Source organism: Lottia gigantea (assembly GCF_000327385.1).
Source record: "Lottia gigantea unplaced genomic scaffold LOTGIsca_233, whole genome shotgun sequence".
NCBI lineage: Eukaryota > Metazoa > Mollusca > Gastropoda > Lottiidae > Lottia > Lottia gigantea.
This window is the reverse complement of record NW_008708664.1, coordinates 33,102-46,934: the sequence shown is the minus strand read 5'-3', so window position 1 is coordinate 46,934 and position 13,833 is coordinate 33,102. Positions and strand designations below refer to the sequence as shown.

General features: G+C 35.2%; 2 protein-coding genes across 2 annotated transcripts; one reads left to right on the top strand and one right to left on the bottom strand.

The window, feature by feature from the left end:
- Nucleotides 1–2,497: 2,497 nt before the first annotated feature.
- LOTGIDRAFT_80461 (hypothetical protein) lies at nucleotides 2,498–2,701 on the top strand (the record flags this gene model as incomplete). Its single annotated transcript, XM_009055123.1, has 1 exon — nucleotides 2,498–2,701. A coding segment is annotated over one exon (204 nt), but the record flags the coding sequence as incomplete, so codon positions are not given.
- Nucleotides 2,702–4,476: 1,775 nt separating this feature from the next.
- Nucleotides 4,477–8,314, bottom strand: LOTGIDRAFT_202251 (hypothetical protein). Its single transcript, XM_009055122.1, has 4 exons — nucleotides 8,144–8,314; nucleotides 7,077–7,240; nucleotides 6,092–6,223; nucleotides 4,477–5,009 (listed from the first exon to the last, which is right to left on the bottom strand). Exons 1-4 carry the CDS (start codon nucleotides 8,181–8,183, stop codon nucleotides 4,995–4,997), a joined length of 351 nt encoding a protein of 116 aa, XP_009053370.1. The 5' UTR covers nucleotides 8,184–8,314; the 3' UTR covers nucleotides 4,477–4,994.
- Between the last annotated feature and the right edge of the window lie 5,519 nt (nucleotides 8,315–13,833).

The window sequence follows — 13,833 nt, the reverse complement described above, 5'->3', positions numbered from 1 at the left end:
TTCTGTTTTAATATTTCTATAATAGATATGAATGTAACTTATTCAACGGTCTATTGACACCAAATTACCAGTATTATATTACTTTACTATCATTTAAGATACAATACTAAGAAAACCACTGTATGTTTGAAGATATATTGTCATATTTTATATCTGGATTATAATCAGTACTACAACTGACAAGGTTAATAAAAACAGTCTTGATATTGATATATTAATATTTATATTATAAACTGATATTGTCTAATATAATGATAACATGAAGATATTCTATTTTTATCATCTTAAATTATCTCTTTCACAATATATATAATAATAACAATCAGAAGTAGTATATACTGGTATATCTATTTATCTTGTGTTATTTTATATCACTATAACAATCCCTACTGTTCTAGATTTACACCTCTAATTCTAATCAGTTAGAAACTTTAAATACCGTACTTCAACAGATTGTAAGAAAGTTTTCTAAATAGCATCAATTTACACCATTCCAATAAATATTCAGTGTCCCTAATATACATGAAAAATTAAGAAAGGTCTTTACAATCTCTTTAACTTTATCAATTATTGATAGACTATATTATCTCATAAGACAGTCAATTCTTAGAGAGGTTGAAATTAGAACTCTGACTGTATCAGAAGTATACTCAAGATTAGTAGATTACCTGTCTATCTGTCTATCTATCTCTGTCTGTCTATCTCTGCAAGTTCAACACTATGTCTAATTTTCACATAATCAATAAACTTATCTATTGCTCTGTGACCAAGGCCAGTGCTTTCATGGAGACTCATCTCATTACATCCTAATACTAAATACTGTCAATATAGAAATAGTCTACCACTGCCAGCCACAGACAGAATTAGTTCAAAATTATTCTATTTAACAAATCTGACAAACTCAAACATTCACCTCTGTAAATATTACAGTAGAAACAATAATTCTAATAAAATGAAAAAAGTTTTACTTCACCAGCCCAATATTCCACATTATCCCTGATTAAATTCAACTCAAAACAGTCACCATGACAGAAGAGAAAGTTACAAGATAAAATAATTATCATGCATAAAAGGTTTATATTCTACATCATGTGACAGTCTCATTTACTGTCTATTTATAGCTTGTTTCATCCATTAATATAGCAGCTTCACTTTTATCATAAACTGTAGCCTATATAAATCATAATTCTTATGAAATGAATGGAGGTCTGAATGAAGGGTAACCCCATTAAATATGCAATGGGGGAAACTGCAACTGAGCCATGGAATGATAGCATTATTAGCCAACTAGGCATGACTGATTCCTTCTTGAGGATTAAGGAAACTCATCTCAACAAAACAAATCACAAATAGCCTTTTTGACACTCGTAGACATAACTCGTTGTCCAATGTGGATCGTTTGACAGCCTTCAACGTTCTAGAAGAAAACAAATATTGAAAATATAAACAAACCATGACAGAAATTAATTTCATTGCTTCATCGTTCTTGTAAAAAAAATGAAAGATTTCATTTGTTTGTTTACTTCCTATTATTTATTGAGAATCACTGTTCAAGGGTTGTACTAAGGTTTCTTAAAAAGAGTTACCTCCCATAGACCATAATTTCTTATCAAAAATTTTTCTTTTGTTTTCTGTAACAATTTTTTAATTGGATTTATATTTTAATTTGTGTGTGAAAATAACTTAGAATCTTATTTTACAAAATCTAAACCAAATAACTTATTTCTTTAATTAAAAATAGGAAAACAATCTTATCATCCAATCAGCAGCCAGGAAATTATTGACTGCAACAAAATCTCAACACACTTCCTTTTACGCTGAACTCTCAAAGCTCAAGGTAGCACGTGAATTTCTCTCCCAATATTTTCCTTCTAATTAGTTTTAGCGAGTTAAAAATGAATTGAATATTTTCGAAGTGCATTATTTAGACAATAATCTCGATAATTTGAGTAATTGCTAGTTTTTAGCATAATTTCTGCAGTCGGAAAACTGATCAAAAGTACTGTCAATGGAGGCGCATGTATTTCCATTTGTTCATGAATGGAGATTAAAAATCGGCCCATTGTGACTTATTCAAGCCGCACTATTTCGGTATCCCCTTCATAAATGATACTTTCATGTTTTATGTTAACGAATATAGTAAAGTTGATGCGTTGGGGGCCAGGGATTGATGGATGGAGTTGGATTAATTATTGAGAATTATTGAAAGAATTCAGGCAGTTACATTTATTATATAGCTGTACAGTGATGATTTACATAGAACCACGCCATATTTCATGTGTTAACATAACTCTGCACAATTATTATATTGAACTTGACTGCAATGCATGTCATAATTCCAATATCAATGTTTATTTACTTGCTCGATGTTCTAGTATGGGGGTTCACCTGAGCACTCCCAAGAGAACCTGTCATAAAGTTCACTTCTAATGTTATGATTATTGAATGAAATTTATATTTTTTTCAAGCAATTTGATTGTGAGAGCCAGGTGACAAGATGCAGATCTTCGTCAAAACATTGACTGGTAAGACCATCACCTTAGAGGTCGAACCAGCTGATACCATAGAAAATGTCAAAGCCAAGATTCAAGATAAAGAAGGCATTCCACCAGATCAACAGCGATTGATTTTTGCTGGAAAGCAACTTGAAGATGGCAGAACTCTCTCGGATTACAACATCCAGAAAGAATCGACCCTCCATTTGGTATTGAGATTACGTGGAGGTGCCAAGAAACGAAAGAAGAAGAACTACACCACCCCCAAGAAACAGAAACACAAGCGAAAGAAGGTTGGTTTGCAGAGGACGCACATGTGACTCTTAGTCTAGTGCTGATGCGAATTAATTGTTCTTTTGTCGTGAAACATGTAAAATGGTGACCAGACCTCACTGGTTTTCACCATTCAACTGCTGGTAAAGGTAGAAAGACTTGTGAGTCATAAACGAGTGTTAAAAAAATAATCTAAAACAAATTTCAAACCTGTCATTTGGGTGAAAGGTCTTAAAATGACTCTTGGAAGCATTGATATTTAACATCAGAATTTTTGTTTGCTTTGAGAGGGATTCAAACCCACATCTTAAAATTATAATTTTCTACCAGACAATCTGTTCAATTGTCTGCCCTTTGGGTAGATCCAAGACAGATCTGATGAAAGTGTTATGGAATAATTTTAAAATTCCTCTAGGGTAAATCGACCTTCTACAATAAGTTGGTATGTTTTTTTTTTTTTTTTTTTTTTAAATGTTGCTGTTCGAAGTCTCCCTTGGGATCAGCTGTCCCTTTTCGATTGATTTCTATCCCCCAATCTGTAAACATTAAGATTATCTTCTATTATAGGTAAAACTTGCTGTATTAAAATATTATAAAGTTGATGAAAATGGTAAAATCACCAGATTGAGACGAGAATGTCCCAATGAAGAATGTGGAGCTGGTGTTTTCATGGCTTCTCATTTTGATCGACAATATTGTGGAAAGTGCTGCCTCACTTACGTTTTCAACAAGCCAGAAGACAAGGAGAAAGCAACCAAGACGAAAGGAAAAGGCAAATAAGATGTAATTGTTAAATAAAAGCCTAAAAGAAATTCATATAGTTTTATTAAAAAATACTTCAAGGGGGTCTGATAAACTTTTTGTGTATCTGGGACACTGACATCTATTTGCACCATTCAAATTGAAGAAAAAAAGATTTTAATGCCCCTGATGCACATGAAAGTATGAAAATCTCTGGAAGAAACTGAATATTCAGTCTTGATTTAGGACATCCGAAAATTGAGATGTGAGCTGAGCAATCCATATCCGAAAAAGTCTAATTGATATTTTCATGTCCTGAAATGTCAATTGACCTGAAGCCGTTTCGTATCTTCAGTCCACAAGTAACTAATTTCTTGGAATTCCATTTAAATGAGCATTTCCTCTTAGAATGGCCATAAGTCTCAATACTTGGCCAAGAGTATATATTTTCATCAAATGGAACTTCCAGGTGTCCTGATAAAGAGAAAAAAACAAACCGGATTCTCTTGTACAATTTCACACCAGGCCCGGTATTCTGGAAACGATCTTGGCGCTAGGATATCCTTTAATCAATGTTAAAAGATAAGAACCTTGGACATCCTAACTCTAAGATTGTTTTGAGAATACAGGACCAGTTTCACTGCCGAACAAGGATTAATTTTGGCAAAGATTGAACATTTCAATCATTTGGCCATCTTAAGAGGTAGTGTACCTTAAAAAATTGATCTTGCAAGAAACTGAATTGGAAGTTGGTTCAAGTGGCTGGCAGATAATCAACACCATTTATTGTTTGAGGGAAAATCATCTGTTCCAGAAATCGTGGCATTTCATTGAACTTAGAGAGGGGCAGGAGAACAACCCAAGACCCTAGAATGTACATGCACTGGCCTCTTGTTATAGATTGAGGTAATTCTGCCTCATTCATGTATCATCTAACCAGTAAGAGATTAGTAAACAGTAATAATGTAATATTAACATAAGGAATAAAAATTTATTTATACACATACAAAATACTAAAATTGACAAAAAGGTAATTAGTGTTTATGTTATAATTTCATATTTACCTTCATACAATTTATATATAAAATAATTGTCCCCAACAAAATGGACAAAAAATTCAAATATTTAGAAATGCAAAGATTTTTGGGTTAAGAGGATTAGAAATTTGGTAACGAAAACATAATTTTTTTTTTCAGACAGCACTAAAATGAACTATTTTTGATTTTCTTATTTTGTAGTTTTTAGATAAATTATTACATATTAGACCTGATCAATAATCTAATTAACAGGAATAGTTGAAAGTGAAAATATTGCTATATAAAGAGAATTACAGATTTACAGATTGAAGACTCGGGGAGTCGAATAAACCCCAACTAACACGAAAACATCGACAAAATATATATACATGGTTACAACATTAGAGTGATAACATTCTAGTTTTAAATAACTCGACAGTTGAGAAGTTTTATATCTTTCTTTCAATATTTAGAAACCATGGACCTGAAATAATAATATATTTTATTAGAATTATAGTTGAGTTTCCTTCAAAAGGATTGTAAAGAGGTATTCTATTTTTATTGTGTATCAGGGACACTGATAGCATCAATTTGCACCATTCCAATGGTTCAGATCAGTATCCCTGATGCATAAAAATTTAGAAAATCTCTTTATAATCCTTTAATTTTTTATTTGTTCTATTGACACTGATTGTATGAGTTTTTAAAGCAAGCCTGGATTTAAATCTCATTTCATCACTTTTTCACAGCTCTTGCATTACAGACATGGACAGGGGACAACCAGGTTGAAGAATCTAATCTTGACCTGTGACAGAATCAAATCTTGTGATAGTCTTTATACTCCTTGCATCACTGACCAGGGAAAAGTTGGTTGAATAATTTATAAGTATTATGAGTGACCTAGGTCAGTATAAAACCTAGTAAAAGTATTATGAGTGACCTAGGCCAGTATAAAACCTAGTAAAAGTATTATCAGTGACCTAGGTCAGTATAAAACCTAGTAAAGTATTATCAGTGACCTAGGCCAGTATAAAACCTAGTAAAGTATTATGAGTGACCTAGGTCAGTATAAAACCTAGTAAAGTATTATGAGTAACCTAGATCAGTATAAAACCTAGTAAAAGTATTATGAGTAACCTAGATCAGTATAAAACCTAGTAAAGTATTATGAGTAACCTAAGTCAGTATAAAACCTAGTAAAGTATTATGAGTAACCTAGGCCAGTATAAAACCTAGTAAAAGTATTATGAGTAACCTAGATCTGTATAAAACCTAGTAAAAGTATTATGAGTGACCTAGATCAGTATTAAACCCAGTAAAAGTATTACTAGTAACCTAGGTCAGTATAAAACCTAGTGAAAGTATTATGAGTAACCTAGATCAGTATTAAACCTAGTGAAAGTATTACTAGTAACCAAGGTCAGTATAAAACCTAGTGAAAGTATTATGAGTAACCTAGGCCAGTATAAAACCTAGTAAAGTATTATGAGTGACCTAGGTCAGTATAAAACCTGGTTAAAAATTTATCAAAGATCTATGCCAGTATATAATAGTATTTAAACCAACCTTAATTTGTTCTGGTCTAGCTAGACCTACTTGCATCATGAATTCTTTTATTTTTTCTCTCTGATCTCCCTGAAGTTGAATACACTCTCCGTACTCTGGGTTAATACTTACAGTACCATTACACGCATATTGCTATAAAATATAGACAGAAATATTATTACATTTAATATAGACTACTCTCAGGTCCTGTTTTATCTTATAATATACTTTATACAGGGTCCCCATCTCATAATATAGACTACCCTCAGGTCCTGTTTTATCTTATAATATATTTTATACAGGGTCCCCATCTCATAAAGTCGTATAATCAATAACTTGGATCCAGTAACATATATTATAATCATGTAATAAACAACTTCCTCTCATGATTTCCTGTGAAGACCCAGACAAGACAAGGAGTGAAATATGATATAAGCTTTCAGTATTGAGTCTATATCAGTATAACAATAATCAGTTATTATAATTACACTAATCTTGTTCTGTTTTTTACTAGCTTTATCATATATTATGTAGTCACTTCAGTTCAGGTCTAACAACAGCCTTCTAGAACGTTTATCAAATTAATCTTTTGACCTAGGTAACAAGATGAAGTTGTGTTATAGAATGGCAGCCCTGGAGAAAGTAGAAATTTGATGGTTGAGGCAGACAACATCTGGTTAGGTCATAAAGCTATTTTCACAAACCTTCAAGAGGGCTATCGTTAGACCCTAACTATAGTGACTATGTCAAAAATAAAAGCAAATACAAAATGAAACGAAAGTTTGGTCTAATTTGAACAAAAATAAGTTCTCATTTCCCTTATATTTGTACCACAAATCTCTAAAATATATGTTTTAATCTGACGTCATACAGAAATATTAAAATAGAACTTGAAACATGTAGTTACTCAGAGTTTCACGCTATGCAACATTCTGACAACCTACCTATTTTCAGCCTGTGTCCCTACCCCCATCTAACCCTACTTTAATACGTATTAATATCTTACCTTTTTACAAGCTTTAACAATCTTTTTAAGGTCGTATTTTGGGTGAATTCCTTGGACGGTTGTTAAAGTTTTTCTGCCGTTTCTCTGTTGAATTCGAATATGGATTAATCCTTCTTGAACTTTATTACTACCAACCTCATTTTCACCACTTTCAGCAAAAGGATCTACAACAATAACATAGACAAATAATAATATAAATAAAAATATAGAAATATACCTCAATCAAAACTGAATGTCACTGAAGAGATAACGAGAAGCCAAGCTAAATTGAAGTGGAGCAAGCGACATCTGAAAAGACGTACAAGTGAACAACGGGAATTTTCTCAGGAAAGCAGCATTTTAAGCCCATTTCTTTCCAATTTCCTTCTGGTGATTTTTAACACGCAAAGTCTCTCGTGCCTGCAGGTGGTATTGAGCTCCTGCTGATAGATAAGGCCAATAAGCCAGTTCAGAACTATACATGCGCAACACGTTTATTCCCTACTGCCATGTTAAATCAACTTTATTCATCCATCGGCAGAAGAAGGGAATTAGCATGCTCAAGTATAGTTCCGAACTGGCTTATATCTAGATGATCAGTATCATGTCCATTTATCATGAGTTTTCCACAAATTAATAGGCCTATTATCAAATCAGAATAAGACTTCATAGCCTGCTACTAATACTGTGAAGAGATTAACGGAATAGATAGCCTAAACATATACCATTCAAAGGATATCTTTTTAGTCTGGCATTATCATCATATTCTTAGTAGTAAGTTAAAGATTAGGGTAGGTTATTCCTGCTTAGGCTAATACCTTCTTACTACCTAGCTAAGAGTAGTATTACCCTACTCTACGAGTGTTTGAAAATGAAATGGATTAGTTTCATAATAAATCTAGGTTAAGTCCGAGAACAAAATATGTAATAACAGACGATTGATAAACCTGGCCATTTAATTTAGTCATTTTAATTGAGAATTCATTCAGAATTTCGATCAACGCAGTTTATATTTCTCTTGCGGTTAGGATCTGTCAAACCAACGCGAAATAAAATCAACCAAAACAAATAAGTTTAAGATGAATTACCAAATGCCCCTTTTAAATTCTGGATACTCTCGGTAGTCATACAAGCTTGTGAAGATTTCCTCTTTAAAAATATATTCACGTGAACTCGGTTAATTTAACGCTTTATTGGATGATGGCGGATTTCTTCAACGACTACTTTTTCTAATGAGAACAAGGGAAGCCAAAATAGGGATGTGACGTCACAGCTTAGAGACTAAATTTTCACAAAAAATATTAAAACTTATTTCCCAGAATTTGATAAATTCACCAAATATTTTATGTTCAATTTGCATAAATATTTTATAATCAAAAGCAAGAAATATTTTTAAACTTTTCAAAAATCGAAAGATTTTTCTAAAGCTATTTGGTTTAGAGATTCTAAAATTAACATGGCCGAAAAAGAAGCACGAATATTTTCATGAATAATGTACAGAGAATATATAGTAAGAATTATAGAAAGTTTAATGCAATTTTATATTAAACAAATGCTTTTACATTGTATTTATCCGCACAGCTGATAAACTTTTTAATATTGTCATAATTTCTTTGTTTCGACAGGTATCGAGTTTGTAAACACGCCGAACGCTGAAGAAAAATCGAAAAGAGAAGCCATTTGCAAAGCAAAACACCCAGTATTTTTTGAAAACCACTAAGAATTCAGCAAAGCGCAGAAGAGAACCTGAAGTTAGACCTATGAAGACATAAAAAAATACCAACTTAATTTTGATAGTTGTCTTAAGTTTGAAATGGATGAATATGACCCAGAAAGTCCAACTGAGTAAGTTCTGTCTTGTTCTGTTCTAATATTTGTAGTAGCAGGCCTATCTACATTAGGTTACAGAATACAAATCAAGAGTCCAAAATCACACATATAATACATACTGTCTGAGCAAAGTTAAGGGTTGTTAACCAATGAATTTTATCCATTATTTTTATGAGATACATTGGAATAGCAGCCTCTAAATAGCACTGTTTAGTTTCGTTGATGAAAATAAAAACAAGATGTGTTAAAACCCTGGTTTAATGGGGGAATTCCGCTTTTTTGTAAAAAATTTTCATTATCAATAATGTTGTGAATTATGCCTGAACATATTTCTAAAGTACACTATTTATATCTATGTATCTTCTTAATTAAACTGAATTTATTTTAAAAGAGTTTATGAAAAAAAGAGAGTAAGCTTACTAATTTTCATTTTTTTTGATGAACATTTTAGGAAGAAAGTGTGTAAGATCATTTTAAAACTTGAAGCTGATTTTTGAAATTTGATTTTATGTACCTCTTAGAATGGCCCTAAACCAAAATTGTCCCAGGTCAAAATGGCTTCAAAAGTCAACATGGTCCTCAAAAATATAGTCAAAATGGCCCCAGAAATTACTCTTTGATTTCAACCAAATTTTCAAGTCAAAATGGCACCTAAAAAAAGTCAAAATGGACAAAGTGATATGTGTAAGTGCTCTAAACTGTATGTTGTTAAAATTATTACTGTATTAAATAAAATATATTTTATTTTTTATGGGCCATTTTGTCTTTTTGCAGGGGCCATTTTAACCTATTCCAGGGACCATCTCAACCAACATCAACATCAGGGGCCATTTTGACCAAATTGTGGGACCATTTTGGTCTAGGGCCATTATGACTATAACCTGTAATTTTGCCATGTTTATGAAGTTTTTGTTTTTTATTTTAGAGACAGAGAAAATGGGGGAGTAATTCAAGCCCAAGCAGTAGTTCCAACGATCGGCGAGAAACCTTCATTTAATGATGTACCTATTACTGACAGATGGACCACCCTAGAAACTTCAGTTTTAGACGAAGGAGGCTACAAAAAACCAAAGAAAAAGAAGAAAAAGAAGAAACGTGGTGCTTCAATGGAAGATGGTGGTGAAGGATTTGATGAGGAACAGGATATGCCGTTTCCACCGGAATCGACAGAGATTCCTGATATTAGAGACATAGCAGTGCAACCTGTTCCTCCAGCATTATCACAGACACCAAATTACCTTGAAGATGGTGACAGACCTCCAAGAGATAGGAGAGAGTTTGGTGGAAGACGAGGATTTGGAAATAGACACAGTTTTGATGATTTTGACGATGACAGAAGAGATTTTGATAGACGCGGAAGTAGAAGAGGAAGGGACCATTTTGATGATCGACGTGATGACAGAAGATTTGGCAGACGGCACGGTCGTCGAGACTTTGATAGTCCAGAATTCAACCGAAGCTATGATGATTATGATGATTATGAAGAAAATGGGGATTTTGATGGAGAATTCAATGGACCTGGTTTTGATGGACCTGGATTCGATGGTTTTAATGGCCCACCCGGTATGAACGGACCACCATTCGATGGTCAAGGCTTTCCTCCAGGTTTTAATGGGCAGATGCCATTTCCTCCAGGATTCCAACAGTTCGCTCAGCAGATGAATTATATGCCCGGGTTTAATGGACAACAGCCGCCCATTGATCCAAATACAGGAATGCCTGCACAATTCCCTCCAAACTTTCCCCAAGGAATGCCTGGCATGCCTATGCCTCCTGGACCTGGAATGCCTAACCAAGCGGGAATTCCCCCTATGCCAGGTATGCCAGGACAGGGTGGACAGAATCCTCCCATGGATCCTAATCAGTTTATGCAAGCCTATATCCAACATCAAACAATGTTACAACAACAACAGCAGTTTCAGCCTCAGATTCAAGGTGCTCCACAGTTAATTCAGGCTGCAGCAGATCCAACTCAAGGGACTGGGGCAGCTTTGGCTCAAATTCAGCTGCCTCCTCCCCCTCCTGACACTGTCACCCCAACTGTTGAAGCAACTCCTGGAAAAAAGAAGAAGAAGTCTAAAAAGAAGTCAAAGACTCCTGAAATTCCGCCTCCAGCTCCTGCGGTGCTGCCAGCCCAGCCTCCACCCCCTAGAATTCCAACCCCACCTCTACCGAAGATGGGAACTGGAGATGAACCCATTGAAATTGATGATTCTCCACCTCACGTCGTTGTTATTGATGAACCTGATGAGAACGTGGAAGAGGAACAGACTCCGATGCAGGAGGAGGACGAGAGTGAACAGTCTGCTGCCAGAAAGTTACTGAACAAGGTCATGAAATTAACTAAAAGTGGAGAAAAACCGCTTCGAGATTTAAACCAACTGCCCCCAATGATTGGTAAAGGTCTGCTGAGTTTACGTCAAAAAGCTCCAGCTGCTCCTGCTCTTGCCCCTAAAATCTCTTTCAGTGTAAAAACAACAACCAAAACTGTGGAAGGTTCAGGAGGCGAAAGTGATGAAGATGATCAAAGTAAAAAAGATCTCATGAAGGACAGACCAAAAATACAGAAAAAACCAGACATGTTTAAACCAGATGATGATAAAACAGATCCAACTGTTCAACATTTAATCAGAGTTAGAAACGATCTAGAACTCCAAGATAAGATACAGAAAGAAGAATTTAAAACTATTTTAGCTACACTGAATCAACAGCCAACGATTGTTCCGAAGGAGTCAGCCAAGGAGTCTAAAAGATCGGAAGATAGAAAGTCTAAACGAGGATCCAGATGGTCGGAATCTGATCATAATAACAGCCACGAGTTACCAGAGAAAGATGAATTGATTGGAAAATGGGCTGACGAATATCAAGATAGGGTAGAAATTGAGAAAAAACCTGAAGATAAAGACCAGAAAGAGGAAAGGAAAAGCCCAGATGATATCTTAAAAAGGATTGCCGATGAAAGGAATAGAATTGAACAAGAAATGAGTGACAGCCCAGAAGAGCCCAAGTCGGAAGATAAGAAAAGAGAAAAATCTCCAGAAAAGAAGAGAGATAAATCACAAGAAAGAAACAGGGATAAATCTTCGGAACGAAAAAAAGCCAGTAGTCCAGGTCGACCCAGTGAAAGAAGTCGTGATAGATATAAGGACAGCAAGAGAGATAACTCTAGAGACAGTCGTGATAGATCTAAAGATAGAAGTCGTGAGAAGTCTAGGTCAAGGTCTCATTCCCGAAGTCGCGAAAGGTCCAGAGAGAGGGCGAGGAAGTACAGAAACAAAAATAAAAAATCGCGGAAGTCAAGTTCACGATCAAAGTCAAGATCCAAATCAAAGTCCAAGAGTCGATCTAGATCCAAATCTTCATCCAAATCAAGATCACGTTCTCGGTCTGATTCAGAAGAGAAAGATAAGTTTAAAACAAGAAAAACGAAGAAAGGTTATTTTTACGAGGATGATCGAGGTTATTACTACTCGGCTAAAAACACCCCGTGGTATAAATTACGAACAGAAGGTGGAGGATGGAAACATCATCCTGGGTATTTTTATAAGACTGATTATAAAGTTACAGACTCTGATCCTCGGGATTCCCATCCACCCCCTCCTCGCTATAACCCTCGATATAATCAACGACGTCACTCCCGATCTACTTCTCGTTCTAGAAGTGACAGAAGACGTCATGATAGGAGAGAGAGATCTGAGAGCGATAGTCCAGTACGAGAGAAGAAGAAAAAGAAAAGAGATCACAGCAGTCAAAGTCGATCCAGCTCTGCTGCTAGCAGTGAAGAAGACCGTAAAAAATCGAAAGGTAAATCTAAGAAAGTATCGAAGAAACGCCACTCTGATAATGATTCGTCAAACTCTGATTCGGACTCCGAGAAGGAGGATAAAAAGAAAAAATCCAAAAAGAAAAAAAAGGCGAGCAAGAAAAGCGCATCAGAGGAAAGTTCAGATTCTTCCAGAGATTCGGCAGTATCCAGTGATGAGGGCAAGAAGATAAAGAAATCAAAATCTAAAGATGATTTGTCTAAAAAGCCCAAGAAGGTTGAATCTGATGAAGATAGCCCAAAGAAGAAGTCTGCTCCGAGACACGACACAACTTCAGATGATGATTCAGATGATGACAAGAAAAAAAGAAAACATGGCCGACAAAGCACTCCCAAGAAAGAAAGACGGCGTAAGAAATCTGAAACGAGCACCAGTGATGAACATTCGGATGAAAAATCTTCAGGAAGACGATCCACTAGAGATCGAACATCGCCTCAAAAACGTGAAGAATCGCAGAAAAAGGATAAGAATTCAGATCATTCGAGACGAAAACACAGTAGCAGCGAAAGGAAGGAAGAAATGGAGTATATGGAAACAGATGAACCTGAAGGAGCCTCGTACAAATCCTCGAAGAAAAGTCACGACAAGGCTCCGAAATTCGAGATGATGGTTTCGAAGCCGGTGGAATCGGAGGCTCGAGGAGGAGGAGATGCTGGTGACGATAGTGAAGATGATGATTCCTCAGATTCTGATAGCTCGGACTCGGAAGATGATGACAAGGAGGGTTACTCGAAAAAGGCAAAGAAAAAGCACAAGAAGGGGAGATCATCTACAGAACTTGATTATGAAGAGAGCGATTCGAAGCACAAAAAGAAATCCCTCGCAAAGTCAAAAGATCCAGAAATTGTTAAAGATATTAAGAAATCAAGTGCTGATGTAAAGGGCAGTAAGAAAAAGGATGCCAGCAGTCGAAACTCGGTGGAAAAAGAACCGAAATCAAAAGTTGCTGATCAGAGCAAGAAACGTAGAAGTTCTTTTGAAGCTGAAGAAAAAGAAAAAGCATTTCGAAACGAAAGCAAGCGAGAGAGGAAAGCGTCTGGTTCGAAAACTGGTAAAGAATCGACGAGTGGTAAAAAATCCAAGCACAGGGAGAATAAAACAGAAGAAGCATATGACCCTGAAGA

Bases quoted from the DNA above. Each gene is read 5' to 3' on its own strand.
- LOTGIDRAFT_202251 (XM_009055122.1), bottom strand. From the start codon at position 8,183: ATGACTACCGAGAGTATCCAGAATTTAAAAGGGGCATTTG. The intron at 7,241-8,143 runs GTAATTCATCTT...TTATTGTTGTAG, and splicing joins GAATTTAAAAGGGGCATTTG to ATCCTTTTGCTGAAAGTGGT. The intron at 6,224-7,076 runs GTAAGATATTAA...TATATTTTATAG, and splicing joins TTGTTAAAGCTTGTAAAAAG to CAATATGCGTGTAATGGTAC.